At 30.2% G+C, this 19,358-nt stretch overlaps 2 protein-coding genes across 3 annotated transcripts; both read right to left on the bottom strand.

Annotated features, from left to right (window-relative positions):
- Positions 1 to 715: 715 nt before the first annotated feature.
- Positions 716 to 4,303, bottom strand: LOC8281597 (inositol oxygenase 1). 2 transcript variants are annotated; one of them, XR_007217169.1, is made up of 11 exons: positions 3,864 to 4,303; positions 3,438 to 3,540; positions 2,769 to 2,850; positions 2,442 to 2,646; positions 1,979 to 2,038; positions 1,836 to 1,888; positions 1,577 to 1,707; positions 1,399 to 1,468; positions 1,228 to 1,306; positions 1,054 to 1,135; positions 716 to 957 (listed from the first exon to the last, which is right to left on the bottom strand). XR_007217169.1 is itself a non-coding variant. In XM_048378698.1 (11 exons), exons 1-11 carry the CDS (start codon positions 3,892 to 3,894, stop codon positions 931 to 933), a joined length of 915 nt encoding a protein of 304 aa, XP_048234655.1. In that variant the 5' UTR covers positions 3,895 to 4,292; the 3' UTR covers positions 716 to 930. The 2 variants fall into 2 exon arrangements, 1 of the variants encoding a protein (XP_048234655.1); XM_048378698.1 differs by having other exon boundaries at positions 1,585 to 1,707; positions 3,864 to 4,292.
- Positions 4,304 to 15,285: 10,982 nt separating this feature from the next.
- LOC8281596 (mediator of RNA polymerase II transcription subunit 6) lies at positions 15,286 to 18,694 on the bottom strand. Its single transcript, XM_002515866.4, has 5 exons — positions 18,218 to 18,694; positions 17,774 to 17,948; positions 17,272 to 17,341; positions 16,116 to 16,222; positions 15,286 to 15,704 (listed from the first exon to the last, which is right to left on the bottom strand). Exons 1-5 carry the CDS (start codon positions 18,457 to 18,459, stop codon positions 15,543 to 15,545), a joined length of 756 nt encoding a protein of 251 aa, XP_002515912.1. The 5' UTR covers positions 18,460 to 18,694; the 3' UTR covers positions 15,286 to 15,542.
- Positions 18,695 to 19,358: the final 664 nt, after the last annotated feature.

Below are 19,358 nucleotides of genomic sequence, written 5' to 3'. Positions count from 1 at the left end.
TAATTTTAGATAAAAAGTCAAAAAATTTCTAAAATCAAAAAATTATTTTATGGAATTTAAAAATGGAGTTTGTAAACCACCCTCTCTTCCAACTGAAATTTAGATTCAAATGGTCTTCGAATTGAAATTTTTGGGGTTATTTGCCTGAAAAGTTGAAATTTGGTCTATTTGTCCCTTTGATTCAAGTTCGGGGGTAAATTGACCCTTTGTCCATCAATATTCTCCCGACAAAATGTAATGTTCAGCTTCTAGTTGTCTTATTCTTTAATGATGCTTATACATATTCTTAATATTCGTTACTCACTTCTAATAATTGTACTCTAGGATAGTGAAAGCCAAATTTGTGAATTAATTGTGGGTAGTGCTTGATTAAAATGGGAATTAATTGTACTTAATGCAACTTCATTTCATCTGTTGGTGCATGCATAATTGATCTATTTTGCTCAGGACCATTTTGGGTCCTTCTCATCTTAGGTTTTTTTTTTTAATTGATGGGATAATCGGAAAAGATAATTAAATAAAATGATTAAGTTCAAAAGAAACAGATAAAAATGCTTTGTTCATCAAGATTTGAGTCCTGGAATTTTGTCTTTGATGATGCAGAAGATCTGGACCACTTGGGTCTAACCAAATTGATTTTGGTGGCTGTTTTGGCTTATTTGGATGGGAACTGCCTGAATATTTGATGGAATCCATTATACATTTGGGGCTAAAATTGTAAGAACTTAATCAGCTTTATTAGTATAAACAAGCTAACAGTGAATTTATCACACTCAAGCCACAACTAGATACACAAAGCTGTAATCACTGCTATTATTTGTGGGAGATTTTGCCAAGGAAAAAACTGTAGCAGCTTCCTGAAGGACCATCTTTTCATCTAATCTCTGCAAGCTAGTAATTAAGCATCCTGATCTTCAAACCCTTCAAGGTTCACCATTTTAGCTTTGCGGGGAAGTACTGCAAAATCATATTAACAAGATTAGAGCAGTGGAATCAAAATATTGTTCAAAGATCAAACGATTAACAAATAAAATCCATCGTTAGTGGTTTTACCTTTTCAATAAGGGAAAGATAGTATGGCTTGACCTTTTCCACATCAATTCGAACTTTGCTCTTACTGTATAAATCATACTTGCTGCATTTGAAAAGAAAAACAGAAAAAACCAAATCAGAATCACCAAATATATTAAGTCCCATGACTAGTTAAGCTAATTTAATGTGATTTACTTGAATATTTCCAGCCACTTCAGATTTTCAATATCCTCTTCATGCATCAAGTGCTTGTATGCTCCTGACCTATGCAATGCTGGAACACCAAAGTTTCTTTTGTTATAAAAAGCGATGATTAAAATCAACTAATTAGCCTCCTCAGTTCTTTGATTATACACAAGTAAATACCATAGAATGAATGGTATCTGATGATGAACAGAGCTGCTGAAGGCAGAGTTGTCTTATTCCTCTTGGCCACCTGAAAGTAGGACACAAATCTCAGTACTTCCTAATAAAAATTAACCAATAAAACAAGTACATTTACATAATCACAAGAAGATGAATGCAGAATTTTGAAATTTCTTACAAAATTACCAGATACATGTAATCATCATGTCCCCATGACATCATAACATTGTTTAATCCGCACCCTTCAGAGTAAGCTCCATATTTGTTGTTGTAAGCAGGATTATTATAGTCAGGATTTTCCTTGAAGTACTGTGGAGTAAAATAACAGCATACATGTCAGTACATTTTAGCAGAAACTTTTTTGTAATGTGCTTAAACTTTCAAATGAATTGCAGATAACCATGTCTTATGTAAATTCATGATAAGAAATACTGGACCTTGTGGTGGACAATTGATTCGTGGAAAGCACATCCAACAGGATAAGTGTCACCTGCAAGTTGCATCAACGTTAGTGACTATTCGGATTAATATCATGATTTGATATGGTAGTATATACATTATACAGACTCATGATCCTCACCTACAACGGCCCACTGAGGAAGATCGCCAAAAATGGGAAGAAGAAGCACCTTTCCAAGATCTAAAACCAATACAAAAAGATAACACCTTAGATAAATTTAGATTTTTTTATTTTTTTTTTGTGTATATTGTAAAATCAATATGCCAAATCAGTTTTCCTCAGACACTAGCTTCAAAAGATAAAAGAAAGCCCATGTCAAGGGACTGTAACCTTCCCAGCCCAATCCACGAAAAGAAAAATGAGAGCATTTTTTTTTTTTCCTTGGCTAGGTTTGTCCATATGTGAGATATCAAATCTTCTGCAAAGCAAGTTTCATTCTGCCAATAGGCTACTTGAGCTCTACCTCATAATGCAAGGGTCTATGTTCAGTCATTTTCCTTGGAAAAGTTTTCAATATATATATATATAAGGAAACAGGAACAAGAACAAAAATCCTGCTGTAGAGTTGAGAGATAAGGTTTACCATGAATAAGGCCAGTAAGGTGCAACCAATCTTCATTGGGATAATCCTTTCTAAGGGCTTCAGCAGTTTGCAATAAATGCATAATTTGAGGTTCATCCAAGTCAGGATCACTCTCATCCACAACATCATTAAGAAGTTCACAGCACTCCCATATGCTCATTTCCACCCTATTCAGTTTCCCATACTCTTCCCTCATCCTCTTCACCTAATATTTTATTGTTTTCCCAAAAGATCTCTTTAAGTCAGTTTCAACATGATTAATTTAAACTTAAATTTCTAACATATTAAATAAAAATATTAAAAAACTATCAAGATAATTATGCTTACAAAGTCATAGGTTTGGTTGATGTGATTGATCTTGTAAAAATTTTCCACACCTGGTTGCCTTTCACCTTCAGCATCATAATCCCTGTTTTTTGGACAAACATACAATTAGATTAAGATTACAAAACCCACTTAAAATATAATCAATACTCTGATAGACAAAGAAAAATATTAATTCCAATTATTTTAATCCTCATAAGAGTTACAAGGTTGATAGTTAAGCATCAGAAAAGTAAAAATAATTTTCAGTCATTATTCAGTCTGTTCAATGTCCTGGAATGTTTGAATGCAATATTGGTAACTTGTGGCAGATATGAGATATGGGCCATTAGAGAAAGAATTTAGGCATGGATATTTACTTGTTCATAGTCATGTCTCAAACTGCCATCTGGCTCAGGTATTTGTCATACAATCCTTTTATTGCTCACAATTTTTTTGTGCTAAAAATAATATTGGTTTTTTCTTTAAATGTCCTTCATATTTTTATATCCTTATTGAGTATTGGTATTTTTTTAAAACCCTTCTTTTCTACCATAGACAAATGTTTACTTTTTAATTAGCTTATTTTGTAAAGTTTGGACCAAGCACAATAGATCTGGCTCTTTTAGGGTCTTATTATGCAATACAGGGAAAAAAAGAAAAAAAGAAATCTAACATATGAAAGAGAATAACCTAAATGTTTGGCCAAAAGAGTTGGTATGTGGCACAACAAATCCACCATTTAACACCAGTTCTTTCTCATCACCAGGGATCTTCTTTTCCTCTACCTCAACTCCTGTAATTTGTAAGCAAAAAAAGAAAAATGAAAAAAGCTTGTAAATGAAAATTTTAAAGAAAAATGGGAGAGGTTGCCTTCTTCATTCCACTTTTTCACAAAACCAAGATCTGAAAATTTCAGTAAAACAAATAAAACAAAAGGAAATCTAAGGATTTATTAAATCAGTAAGAAAAACTTAAAAGAGAAAGAAAAATTAGCAAAAGAAGATGTAAAAGAATTAAAAGTAAACATAAACCCACAGCATCCTTTTTCCTCATATTCCATATATGACAAAAAGAATTGACAGAACAAAAGGAGAAGATCGCCGAAAAAAGATTTACCAAATTGTGGTTGCTCAATGAGAATAGTCATCCTGAATCGAGAAAACTAGCAGCAATAATTTGGAAAAAGCAAAGAGAAATGCAGAAAGCAAGAAACTTAGAAGAGAAACAAACAGGAAGAAGGGGTGGTTGCATCGTGGAGAGAAGAAAAAGAAGGTATTTATAATTGGCCGGAAGTCCTTCCCCGAGAATTCGCAGGAACCGAGTCCTTCCCTGAAAATCCAAAACTTTTGTTTCTTTATATACTTTATGGCCTTATACGATATTATTTCAAAGTTGTTACTTATATATTTTTAAAAACTCAGCATTTGACAGTTGCAAACACTAAAGAAGATACACTGACACAGAGAGAGAGAGAGTCCCATGCAAGTTGGCAACATCCTCGTACACATACACTCCTTCTCTTTTTCTACTCCTCTTTAAATATTTTTGGCGACTCTCGATGCTATAATATTTGGCTAAACCATCATCGTAGATAAGTATATAATCAGTTAATTTCTAATAAAAAAATATTTAACTAAGTAAAACCATACCAATTAAATAAAAATATTATTTGCTATTAAAGATAAAATAAACACTAAATGAATAAAAAGTCATATAAATTCTAAATGTTGACTTAAGATAATAATATAACCATATCATTCAATAAAAAAAACAAGTATTAATATATCAAAACAGAAAGAAAATATGTTCTCTTTTTTATCCTTTTCAATCCAATCTTATTATAACATTTGGTTTTTAATAGATTGCCCTTGAATATAGACTTCTATTTGAATCAAATCCAGACATTTGAATATTGAATAAAATCTTTTTATGCACTTTGTTATGAAGCATTAATTTATTCTGCTTTTGGGTATTGCCCCTTTTCTTATAAAATTAATTATATTTCTATTCTTTTTTTGAAAAAATACTTAACATCTCTGTTTTTCTTTTTCTTCAAAGCTAGAACAGGTAAGACTTATTAAAAAGTACAGTCAGATCATATCTTATATGTAATGGATAGGAATGAGATTTCACTCAAATGCTAAAACTTACAAAGTTGAGGTCTTAGGAATTAAAAATGGCAAGTTAGAATCTGTCCTAATTTTTGAACTGCAATCTATCCTGATGACTATACATAGAATCAAGTACACTATATGTTAATTCATTCATTTTTACTCAAGATATAATTATGTATTTAAAATGAATATTGCTATTTTAAACCCTATCAGAGACATTTTTATTTTTTAAGGAAAACTATGAGAGACAAGTGTAACAGAACATATGGTTACCAAGTTTTGTTGTTTACTATAGTTTTTTAGTCCTTCACGTTTCATTTTAATTAAGAACTCTTAGAATTACATATAATAAAAATATATCTCAATTTAATTTAAATATAATTTTGAGTTTAATCCTTTAACTAACTTAAGTAAAATTTTGAGTTTAATCTTTTTCGACTATTTACATTAAAAATAATTAATTATTTTAATCTCCAAATTATATCAAATCACACTAATGAATTCTCATACATTAAATAATTAATTTTAATATTTTTATTTTTATTTATGTTAAAGTAATACATCTATTTGTCAATAATGGGCGTTAAATATATTAAAAAGAATCTGAAATACACCTAATAATTTAATTGATTTAACATTTCTAAATTCTATAATATTATTACAAATAAGTTTATGTTTACCAATAATTAATATCTATTTTGTAGTATAAATTATTACATTATTTAGTCAAGAATATATATTAATTAAAATTAAAATATCAATTTATTCTCACTAATATCATAATATTATAAACTAAATTTGTACTTTTTATGTATAGTATTTTTCAGTTTATTCATAAATTAGGAATCCGATAATATTATTAATTCATAGTATTAACTCGATAATTATAAGAAAATGTTATTAATTATTGAAGTATAAAGAATTAATTAGTGCAAGCTAATAAAACTTAAGAATGTGAGTATTCCTTTTCTATAAGGGTAAATTTGATATATTGAATAACAGTTGTCTAAGCAAAAAAACATTGTTTGTGGTAATTATAAGTTATGACGTATGGTCCCACATAGCTCATATCTTCAGAGTCATGACTGAGTCAGCTTTGGGCTGGACAGCACAATTACAATTACGTGACCCTGCTTGTGGGGTCCAGTGACGTGGCACTGAGTCAAAGTGGACAGCGATGTTTGTCTTACTCTTTGTTACGCAATCGCTATTTCCACTCCGAAGTTAATTGCCACACCAAACCATTTTCCACTAAGTTTTATCAACATTATTTAACTCTTCCATCTAAATTATTAATGGATCAAAATAAAAAATAAAAAATTAAAGTCTTAAATATTTGTAATAATAATAATTTAAAACACAAATAAAATTTTAAGAATCTGGTGGCAAAGATCAAATAATTGAAAAATTCTAAAATAAAATATGCCAACGTAAAATCAAAAACTAATGATACTTAATTCAACTTGTTTTAAAAGTTATCAGAGTTTTTGTTTATATAAATGATTGATTCAAATCAAATTAAATGTAAAGAGTATGAGTATTTTATCAAATAGAATTCATATTTAAAAATAAAGCTTAATTAAGTTTTCATTGAAACTTTAAATTTCTATAATTGGACCTGTCTTAAATTTAATAATATTTAAATTTAATTATGCAACATCATATATTATGGCTTAATGACCTATATTTTAGGTTTTGCTCATAGAATTGTATTTGATATAAGTTGAATGATACTTTATTTTAAAATATAGACAATTTTATTAAGTAAATTTAAAAATTTAATTAAGTATCAAATAGTTAAGAAATTAAAATTAAAATTTAAGAGTGTATAGGTGAGATAGTAATGATATTTTTAAATTTAACTAAAATTTTAAATTCAAATATTGAATATGCAGTTATGTTAAAATTCTTGACATACTCTAAATCAGCTCTAAATAGTATACTAAAAATTTATTTAAATTAAAATATCAAATAAAAATTAATTATTTTTTAATTATTTCCAAGAAATATATATTTTACTCAAATCTTTCCCCTGATAGTTTAGAATATTTTCTCCATTAATATTGTCAAATTATGAAACAGTAAGCCAAATTCTATTTAAAGAAAATCTTGATTAGTATCTTTTAATAGTTATTAAAAAAAGTTATTGTGTTGTACCATAAAGTTTCAAGACATTACATTTTAGATGTCTTAACCAAATTTTATAATATGAATCATTGATAATATGCAATGTATCATTAAAAATAATATCTTATTTAACTATATGGCTTCATGATATTTTCTTTATATCTTAAGAAATGTGTAAACTACTAACAAGTACCTTTATGTTATACTAATACCTCATGTTTTTCTTTCTTTGAGCTTCGGTAAAAATTTCCTTCGTTTATTTTTACCAAAAATTAACTAATAAATCTAAGAAAATTAAAAGTTTTATTTAGTCCCTAAACTATTGATGTAATTAATTTTATTCAAAATTTGAATTTAAATTAGAATAAACCATTTATTTGATACACTTAAAAAGAGAATTAATATCTTATCCAAGTTGCTTTAAATAATTTTTTTACCAATTAGCACATATTTATTTTACATTTTTTATTCAACTTATTATTTTATTTAAAAATATAAAATAAATAAATTTTTTATTTTAAGACTATTTCAAATCTTAAAAAATATTTTATATTTATAGTTAAAATCTTACACCTGCAAGTGTACAGGATAAATGCAGTATAGAATAGTGAATCAAAGTCGATCCCACAAGAATAACTCAATTAATATTTGCTAAAAACTTGTGTAAGCTAAAAGAATCAAATTGTAAAGATTATGAATTGATATAATAAAAGAAATTAATAAAAATGATTGAAGTTTAATAATTAAAAACACTAGAGATCCAGATTTTATTTAATGCCAATCATTATAGAAGTCAAATCAAATTCTCAATTTTTAAATGCAATTGTTTCTAAGAACTTCCAATACTCTTTCAAGCTATTAGATTGTATTCAATTAAGATATTACCGATTTTTCAGGGTAATAAACATAATCAGACTCATTATCCAACAATTCAAGCATCATAGTCTATTAGATATATTTCATTACTTAAAATTACTATGTGTAATTTTCTAGATCTAGATATATACTTTTCCTTTCAGTCCATCATACAAACCCTAGAATAAAAATACTATAGTGACCAGTCACAATATTCACAATAAGTACAAGAAGATTAAATCAAGAAATAAAGAGAATTGTTATTGAATTCCAATCAAAAATCCATTAAACTATATTCTTTACTCTAATAGAGAGATTAGTTACTCATACTAGATAAAAAAATAAATACAATAAATAACTTAAGAAAATATAATTAAGATTGAGAGTTAGAGAAAATACTATTTTAATGTCTAAGGAATTATGAATTTCCTTTCAATCTTGTAGCAATCTCAACTTTCTCTCTCTAAATAGTATTTTCTCTCTCCAACTGAATGTGTATCTCTAAAACTAATAATAGACGCCAACCCTAAGTAATAATGATGGATTTATAGGGCAATACATAAAAAAATCTAAACATAACTCTTAAAGTATCTTTTTTTATTTTTTATATTGCGAGCTATCATAGGACCTTATAGAAATCTAATTTAGACTCTAATTTTGCATAAAAGTTGTATCCCTTAAAGAGTGTATCATTTTAGGCTTGAATCACCTAAATCGGACCTCTGTAGCTCTAGATAAGGCCTAAACATTAAGATTGACACAAATAAAAATAGACTGTACACCATCTAATTTCGATCCAAGTTCACTTATCCTTACCAATCTGATATGGTGTTGAACCCTTCATAAGAATTACAGCTTAGGAAGTCTTCTACAAAGTTGATGGAGATCACTTTTCAATTCTGAAATTTTACAATCACGAAAAACTCACCAAAGCTAATGCGACCAATGTTGAAATTCGTTATTTTCTTCATAAACTCCTTTCTCGACATGAACTGATTCTCCATCCAGTTTTGATCCATTTTAAGTACCTGAACCGGTTATAGAAATGCTTTATAATAGAAGGTCAAGTTTTTCTCAAGGTTCAACCTATCCTTCGACCGGGTCTCGCCCAATTGCTTGCTCTGAACCTATTGGTGAGTTGCTTCAACTTAAAAATTCAATTTTTATGACTTAAGTCACTTCAGCATTTGACACTCTCCTAAATCGATCCAAGAGTTGATTTATATTAAAAAAGGCTTCAGATTTTCTTAATATTATCAAAATACTTTGAAAATATATAAATAACAATTAAATAACTAAATTATATTAAAATTCTATAAATTATATATATATTACCTAATAAACAGACCATAAAACTATAATTATGTGCTTATAAAAAAGAGTTATTGATACAATTAGGAAAATTCTAATTTTCAACTCGACAATCTGCGTGTGAGTTACCTGCAAAACACAAGTTAGGAGGGTCCAAGCGATGTGCCTAGAGAACCACTCTGAAATTTAAGTTAGTCTTTGAATGAGATTTAGATGTAAGTGTTTACAAGAGTTAAAATAACTTTTTATTTTAGCAAATGACTTCTTTGGGTTTATAATGATGATTGTTGGGAGTTTATTTTATAGAAAATAGCTAGTAGTGGTGTATTAGTAGTGGAGTAAATGGGTTTCTAAATTCATGGAGAAAGTGGTAAATGTGGATTATGACCAAGTATGTTGCAGTAGTTCAGTCATGTGGATCGTTTCTGATCTGTGATGGAAGATTTTAGTGGCGAGCCATAGCTCGCCTTGGGTGATCTACTTTAGCCGATTCGTATCACATGTTTTCCCACAAGTTCTGAGTTAAAAGCTCGGAATATTAATGGAAGTCTATACAATATAATTGATAATGGAGATCTACATGGGAGATTTGTACAAAAGATCTATATTAGGGGATTTGTACGGAAGAAATCTATATTGGAGAGATTTGTACGGAAGAATTACCAATAAATACCTTGTGTGTTGGAGACATGATCTCATATTTTTAAGAAGTGGAGAACATGATACATGATCATGATAACTGATGGAGATTATGGGTTGTGATATATGGGAGATCTCATAATTCTTTAGGCGATCCCATAGTTCTTTGTCTGATCTTAAAAAGATCTAGAAGCGATCACATGGCTCTTCATTCGATCTCATAGCTCTTCTAGGTAATCCATTAGCTTTACAAGCTATCTCATAATACTTTGGCTAATCTCATAGCTCATATATGCAATCTCTTTAGGCGAGTATGCACACACTATGTCCCCCTACAAGTTCCGAGTTAAAAACTCGAATGATACTTGATGTAGTATATCATTTCTAGGACTTTCTTGGAGATCTCTTGGAACTCTTCTTTAGAGACCTTCTTAGAAGATCTTTTGAAATTTTCTTTGTTTGCAAATATCTCTTGGAAATTTTCTTTAGAGATCTTTTTTGGAGATCTCTTGAAATTTTATTTGGAGATCTTCTTGTAAAGGTCTCTTAAAAAATTCTTAAATTTTTTTTCTTTTGATGGAGATTTTCTTTGAGGATTTTGTTGAAGATATCTGTGGAGATCTCTTTTTTATGGAGATTTTTTTTAAAAGATCACTTGAAGTTTTTTCGCTGGAGATTTTTTGGGAAGACCTCTTAGAGATTTTTAGAGATTTTCTCTTAGAGGATCTTTAGAGATTTTGAGGACATCTTCTCTTAGAAGATCTTTTTGAGATTTTTCAAAAAGTCTTCTAACAGAAGATCTTTCAGAAATTTTTGAGAGATATTCTCTTAAAATATCTTTGGAGTTTCTGGAGATCTTCTCTTGGAAGATCTTTTAGAGATTTTTAAGAGATCTTTCTTTTAATAGATCTTTGGAGTTCTTGAAAATCTTCTCTTGAAAGAGCTTTTGGATATTTTCTTGCAAGAAGATCTCTTGAAGACTTTTTGGAGATGTTCTTGGAAGGTCTCTTGAAGAAATTTCGTTAGAGGTCACTTTGAAGTCTTCTTGGAGTGTCTCTCATTGATTTAGAGATCTTTCTATGAAAACCCTTTTGAAATTGTAATTATATAGCTAGAAGCATATAAAAAATAATTAGATCTTGAATGTAGGATCTTCTCATAACATCATAAATAAATGTCATATAAAAAATATGTATGAGGAATCTTAAAGAAATCTTGATATTAACTGTTGGACAACTTAGATATTGGCTCTTTATTGAATAAATAATGACAAAAAAAATATTAGGAACAAATACTCTAGTACTTTAGTAGGCTCTCAAGTTGTCCGAGTTCTATGAGTAGAAAAAGATCTATGGGAATGACTAACAGATTAAATCACAAAAGAAATATATTTTCCACGCTCACCGCACTAAATAATACAATTGGAAAAATTTTGATTTTCAACTCGACGATCTGCCTATGAGTTACCTGTAAATTACAAGTTAGGAAGGTTCAGGCGATGTGCTTGGATAAACACTCCGAAATTTAAGTTAGTTTTTGAATGAGATTTGAATATAAGTGTTTACAAGAGTTAGAATGACCTTTTTTTTTTAGCAAGTGACCGCTTTGGATTTTCATAATGATGATTGTTGGGAATTTATTTCTTAGAAAATAGCTAGTAGTGGTGTATTGGTATTGGAGTAAATAGATTCTTATATTCATAGAGGAAATGGTGAACGTAGATTATAACCAAGTATGATGCGGTAGTTCGGTTATGTGGATAGTTCTTGATCTATGATGGGAGATCTGATCAGTATAGTGGCGAGCCATAACTCGCCTGGGGTAATCTATTTTAACTGATTTGTATTAGTTATTATATATAATTAATTTTAAATGATTAATAAAAACTTTTTTCTTACCTAACATATGGGAAATGTATTTTCTTTGGCAAAAGATATGGGCAAAATAAGTTGAAAATAGTTTATATAAAATATTTTAAAACTTAATAAAAATTAAGACAAAATTATTTACTTTCTATTTATTATTGGAAAAAAAATTATGAGCCAAAAAATAAAAAAGTATCTGCCTTAATTCGATAAAATGGATAGGCTGATTTTGATATTTTATAAATTTTTTTGAAATATATCAAATAAATTTTATATTCAATTCAATAATTTTAATTGCACAAAAAGTTTAGATTCTAAATAATTTTTTTAATATGGTTGAGCGGTCCACTAGCTAACTGAGTTTTTGACAAAAATAGAGATGAGATATTAGGTACAAACCCAAATAAATAGATATAATAATGTAAAACTAATACTATATCAAAAAATATAAAGATATCTATCACTTAGCCATTATTTTTTAAAACATTAAGGGTTTATTTTAATTCTTTGTTCATATTAATTTCACCTATAAATTTAGTTTGATCATAGATACATATTAAGATATATGAGATAATATTCCAAGTTAGAGTCCGGCCCCTCATTTATAACTCAAAAAGAAGAATATTCATATTCCATTATTAATTTGGATAAGAGATTCGTAATAGTTTAGACAACTTTCAAACTTAAAAGAAAAAAACTTGAAGACTTGAATGCTAAGAAATTCAAAAAGTTTAGGGACTTGGGGATGAGTTTACCATCGGATATTAATAATATGGCGTGTCAACCTAGAAATAGTACGTGTTTGACACACGAGTGAGGGCAGGCCACACGTGTTAAAAAAGAAAAGGCGAGAATTTGTTAACTTGTACGCTAATTATAGTGTTGTTGATGAACATATACGACGCTGACTGTGATCTAAATATCTGTTTTGAATTGGCTATCAGAATGAGCAAATATTACTTGATACAGTCATCGGTCCGAATTAGATTATAAATATATTTTTATGGTAATTAAATCTGTACTTTTTAACTATATTTTTAAATTATTTATAACGAATTCAAAATAATAATAAAATATTTCAAACGACAGCCCAACTTAGGGCCAAAATAGTTATGCCATTAATCAGTGTAACTGTTGTATGTGTAACAAAATTGAAAGGATTGGGTGGATTATGCTTATCTGGTCATTAAAACCCATCTCTTTATGTTCTATTTTGACAATTCATAACCCATGCTTTTGTTTGTTTCCTTTTTTTTTTTTTTTTGTGTCGGTAATAACTTACACTTGTAATGAAGAGAAATAAATTATAATTTGGCCATTAATTTTATCACATGAATTTAATTTAATAATTTATTAAATTTATAAAATTTTTTAACTTAAATAAACTCTATTTAAAAAAAATAAGAGGAAGAGAGTCACTCGCTCTCAAAATTAAAAAGTAATTAAGAAGTTATAATATTATTTTATATAATATAATTAAATAATAAATAGCTATTACTATATTATTTTTGCTGAAATTGTTCTCACATTCAGCACTCTCAACACTGCTACTATTATAACAACAGTCTCTCACAGTTGTTATTGAGAAAAAAAGTAAGAATATTGTAATAATTTTATTTTTTTATTATATTTTATTAAACAATATAATATATATTTATTATTTTAATAATTTAATATAAAAAATTTAGTATTTTTATTTTTTATTCAATTTATTTTCTTTTTAAAAAGTATGTAATTTTTTATCTCATTTTTATACATATATAAAGCTAATTTAAGCTAAATATATAAATATTTAGATTAAATATTTAAAAATATTTAAAAAATTAAATTAAGTTCATATAATAAAATTAATGATCAAATTAAAATTTATTCCGAATGAAAATAAAAAAGAAATGGATTGAGACTGGTGACCATTCATTTGAAAATTATATTGATTACCACAGCCCAATAATATTATATAATGATGACACATTTACGTATAGAAATTTGTGTCAAAGACTAAAGACGTCATGAATGATCATGTGTGGCTTGGGTGTGCAAGCAAGTCATATTCGAGTTTCAGCAACAAGGTGTGAGTCGGGGCAACAGACAGGTAGAAGAAGAAGAGATGCTCGACGAATTACAGCCAGACAAACCCATTACCAACGGCCTACAATTAAACCACATATCATTTCATGCAGACAGAACATGCATGGCAGACACTTCCTTTTCTTCACAGATTTTTATTGTTTTTTCAGACCGTGAATAATGCTTTTTTGTTCTTTTTCCTTTTCCGACCCCCTTTTTACTCGACGCCACAGTTTGTCGGCACACGTCTATGAAATATGATGAACTAGCAGTCTTTATTAGCAAAATAGAAAATATATTTTGTTGTGGGTAGTCTACTTTTGATTAATTTGTATGAGATTATAGTTTTAGAAATTCTGTTGAAAATTATGGAGTGCGTGTGAGAACTGAGAAGTCCTTATGAAAAGTCATACTGTAAAAATATTGTAATTGAAACATGGATTTGCTTCTTAATTAAAGTATTTAAAATGTCAAATAAATAGACCAAACACGAAATTATGTGATGTTTGCTAGTATTTTGGGCTTTTCATATGTGTTTTGTATAACCAACGTGCCAGGAGCGAAGGTATGATTGTACTAAAAAGAAAAGAAAAGTTAGTCAGAGTTTGGATAGAATAAGCCGGATCAATGTTACATTCTGGTTCAAACAAATAAAATAAAGGAGACACAGAGGAAGTGAATTCTTACTTTAATGTCTCAAGATTTTCTTTTTTATCTTATTTCATATTTCAACTTACAAGGCTAAGCCAGCCCCAGGGAAATCTCAAACAAAGAGCATTCATTCATGAACATTTTGGCCAGATTTCCAGGACAATCAGTTGTGCATCAAAATGCCTGTAGTGCAGAAAGAATGAACATTTTGACAGTCTCTAGGGCAAAATGTGCAAAATTGGCGCTGTGCTCAATGATTAATTTTAGTAACCCTTCAGAATTTTATAAGTAGCAGTAGAAAAATTAATTTATCCAACAGAAAATGAGAAGAAAATTATATATAGAAAATTTAGTCAAAGATTATAACTTTATAATACAATATTTCTTTTTTAAAAAAAAAGAAAATATCCTCCCTAAGACTTTTGACCCCATTTCAAGAGCAGAGATGAAAAACATTTGAATTGAATTTTTAACCTAATTCTTATGCGCGCAAGCCAAGAAGATCTTTTTATAAACCAAAACAAAGTTTTTCTCTTTAGGAAAATGAGATGAAGAACTTTTTAGAATATTTTATACAGATATGTATATTATGAGAAATAAATAATTTTTGCCATTTTGCTTCCTCATTCCAGTGAAAAACCAGGCTATCTACAATAAAATTGAGGCTAGAAGGCAGAGAGTAAATAACTCAATATTCTAAACGACAATATTTTTAACCATAACAAGATGCAAGATACTGCCACCTCAATGATAAATGCATAGAATCTCAATACAGAGGTAAAAAATTCAAATCTCTGTAAAGTATGACAACGGAAAAGAGGTACACGTTGTTTGGGATTTTGGTAGCTAATCAATTGACCAAAAAAAAAAAAAGGAAGGAAGAAGAAGATGCAAGGAAAAGAAAAAACAAATTGCAAGAGAAATTAGATTGAAATTAACAAGTAACATCACATTACATAGTTGCAATGTATTATAAACAAAGTGGTCCATTTAGCATTGTACTTTTACATTATAAGAGAAATCTAAATCATCTACAAACAAAAGCATGAGATTTGACAGGCAGCCCATTTTCCTCAACAAATTGACTAAGCCTATTCTCTAAAATGTTGGCATGCTTCAACCATAACGAAAAGAAGAAGAAGGAAAGGAAAAGAAAAATTTGTAATTCAGAATTTCATTCTTTTCGCAGGACCTTGATCAATGATTGGATCAACAGGAGGAGGTTGCGTCTCTACTGCTTGTCGAGTTTCAGAACCTTTTTCTGCTTCTACAGTTGCAGGGGGTACATAGCCTTCTGGAAATGGTGGAGGTGGGGGGGCTGGTGGTAACTGCAAATATGCATAACCCAGATAACATAACCCTCTTTTGATTAATGATGAGACGAGTTATGGCTCCTCATAGAAAAAGGTTTATTTTTCAATAAAAAGAATCTCAAAAAGAAAAGAGAATGATTCATCAATCAGTTTAAACATAACATCATTTCAACTTTCTTACATTTGATACCTAAATATAGAGTAAAGATTCACAAAAGAGCATTCAAACTGTACACAATGTTCATGCATACTGTTCTCATATAATGACAAGATTTGCATGAAATGGAAAATTGCATCTCACTATAAGATATTACTAATAGTAAACTGGCGACATGATTGTTGAGATGATTAATATACACTAGGAAATATACTTGAATCATCTTTGACATGAGGCCATGTAGTGGCTTGAGACGTGTGAAAAGTTACCTTGCGTTGTATGGAGGCAAGAATATGATCTATTCGCTTAACTTCCTTGAAGTCAATCACCTCTTTACCAACTTTTGATTCAGATGCTACACCTTCACCTTCATCAACTGCATAAGAAGTGATGTACTTAAAGCTGACAATGATGTAAATGAGCTTCATAAAGAACTACAGACATACAGACACAGATGAGAGCAGTGAGAGGTTGCACAGCTATACTGCTCTGAATATACATAATTGAAATATATAAGCTTCAAGCATTAGAGAAAAAGGGTATGGGACCAACAAAATGAGGGAAGTCCTATTTGTAAAATTCTATCAACCATGGGAATTCACCCTCAAAATTGTGGACATAACATTAACAAAGGCCATCATTCTCACCAATAATTATTTAAGGGGCTCCAAGACAATCTGAGACATTACATTAGAAAATATTACTGAATTAGAAGGCTATAATGCTGAAGAAACCAGAGAGCAACAACATGCTTCAGGTTGACAGTGCCAACAGGAGAAGATAAAAAAAGGTAAAGTCATAAAAGATGTTAGACAAGGGCTGAGGAGCATCTTCATCAGATAATGACCATTATAGAATTTACCAGCATCTCCCTTATTCTATACAAAACTAAAAGGGTTATCATGTTCCTAGCAAAGAAATGTAAACAGCTGAAACATGTATGCCTCTGTAGCATTTATAGTGAGTGGAATTCTTTATTGATGACCATCACAACTAAAGAATCATAAAATATGTGTGGCATCCAATCTTCTGCCTATAATTACTCCAACTTTTACCAAAATAAAACAAACAGTGGATTCAAATTGAAGTTTTGGAAATAAACAGGCCAGGTACACTGCTTCTGGGTAAAGACGAACAGTAGAAACATCTGCTATCCAATTCCAATTATTTGAGTGGATTGAAAAGTCTGTTTTTCATATTCATACTATCTGGTGAGACCATATAAGATAAATGGAACTAGTCCTGTCCAATTACACCAAATTTCAATCTGAAAGATGCAGGAAGGGCTATCAATTATTTAGAAGAATGAAGCCACCTCATTCCCAAGCTTCATACTAACTGAAAACAAGCAAGCTGCACTCTTCCGAATGCACAGCTACTCTCATAAATAACTAAACATCAAAGTTAAGCATAGGGCTTCAATACCATATCCAATCTTTTCCAGCTTTGAGGCAGCAGTAGTAAAAGCCTTTGATATATGATATAAAGCTCGTCCCTGCCACATGATTACAGTCAATTCAGAAAAAATCATAATTATGGTGTACAGACAGATTTCTCAGCATTATCTGATTATAAAAGCTTATGAATATGCTGATCATATGATAACAGTATCATTAACATGTCAACTTCCTATGACATCATGCTCCAATATCAGCTCTCAAACTTATAGCCCTGGCTTCAATTCTAAAGAATACCATCCAACTATGAATTCTACTTGGGATTTTGATTTCTTTTTTATTTTCATTTTTCATCTGGACGATTTCAATGTGATGCAATGTATAACGTTAAATTCTGGTACAAGAAAAGACTTGATTTTTCCTTCTACAAGGTATTCATTCCTCAGAAGACCTCATCAAAATGAGTGCAGCTAATATTATTTGAGACAAAACCATGAAAAACGGAGGTAAAATTGAAAGATTTAACTTACTATTCGAGCTGCAAAGACATTACAAAGCTGTGGTGCTTGATATATTGATCCATCCAAAACATAATATGTCAGCATTGGTGTGACTTTCTCAGGACTATCCCTCTTCTGCTTACGAATAACAAACAAATTGGGCTCAATCACTTCATTCAGCATGTACTCTGTGCCCGTCATTTTCCTGAATAAATTACACTCTTTCATGTTCTTAATTTTAAAGAACTTGATAACACATATCAATAATACCCCAAGAAAGAAACCAAAAGTTTGATTCTTTATATATTCAAGCATTAACAACCAAGAAGTACCCAATTTAACTCATAACACAATCCCTTAACAAAAACCCTCAATTTTTTATTCTTTAAGCTATAAATTTATATAAAAAGACTTCAAATTTCTTTTTTCCAATCTAATTACAAGAAACATAAATTGTTGAAGAGACATACTTACGAGAGATGAGAGAGATCGAGAGGGTGAATAGATTGCAATCGAAGCTGCTCATTATTGCAAGTCCAATCATAGAAAGGGGACAGAGCGAAGTAATCGAATATTAGGTTTCGGTCGAGTGGGTATGTGTTTAGCCATAGCTGGTCTCTGAAGCATATTCCTGTCATGTCTGTCCCCGGCGGCTGCGGTGGCGCCGGCGCCAGAGGATTTCCGTCGAAGTTTGCTCCCGGCGGCACTGTGGCCATTTCTGGTTAGGGCTTAGTAGGTGGGACTATGGAGGTCGACGACGGAATATTTGGGTTTTAGTTTCCTAAGGGCGACTTTCTACTTCTAGGGACAACATACATATCGCAGACTTTTGATGGGCATGTCGTCGCTAAAATTAGTTTTCATTTGTAAGTTCTGGTGACCCAAAGTTGAAGCGCCGCGATCAGTCGCCGCTAATCGTCTTCTCATATATTTCATAGTTAAGCGGCACCATGAGTAATTACTAAAAGGGAGAATTGCTCACGTGATAATCCCTCGTCAGAACTCAAAGCGTGGAGATCCTCAAGTTAAGACACAACTGGGGTCTTTCTACTCTTTCGGATCTTTAAATTGAGTTAGCTCTTTCGGATTACACCATAAACGGATCGTAGCAACTATTAGAACATTGCCATTGGATCAAGAGAAGAGAAATGAGAAAGTTAGAAAGCCATAAGAGAGTGTAGAGAGAGTTTTAAAGAGACTTGTTTAGAGGAAAACTTGCTTGTCTATTATTATCAAAGACTTCTCCTTATATAGAGTGGAGAGTCGGTAGAAAATGTATAAAGGTTGGTGGGTATCCCACTAAGATTAATAATACAAAGCACTATCAAACAAAAGTTAGTGGATATCCCACTAAGACTAATAATACAAAGACTATCAAACAAAGTGGACATCCCACCGAGACTAATAATACAAGACTATCAAACAAAGGTTAGTGGACATCCCAACGAGACTAATAATACACTTCACTTACATAATAAGGACAAACAATAATATAAAATAGTGAAATATGTGGTCAAGACGTCATCATATGAATCATCATCCATTGGTTGGGAGTCTTGCATGAGGGCTTCGCGTCTGGTTAAGGTAGGGTCATCCAGGAGGAGTTGGAAGATCG

Source organism: Ricinus communis, chromosome 8 (genome assembly GCF_019578655.1).
Source record: "Ricinus communis isolate WT05 ecotype wild-type chromosome 8, ASM1957865v1, whole genome shotgun sequence".
NCBI lineage: Eukaryota > Viridiplantae > Streptophyta > Magnoliopsida > Malpighiales > Euphorbiaceae > Ricinus > Ricinus communis.
Note: the sequence above shows the minus strand (reverse complement) of the source record. Positions and strands in the feature narration are given on the sequence as shown.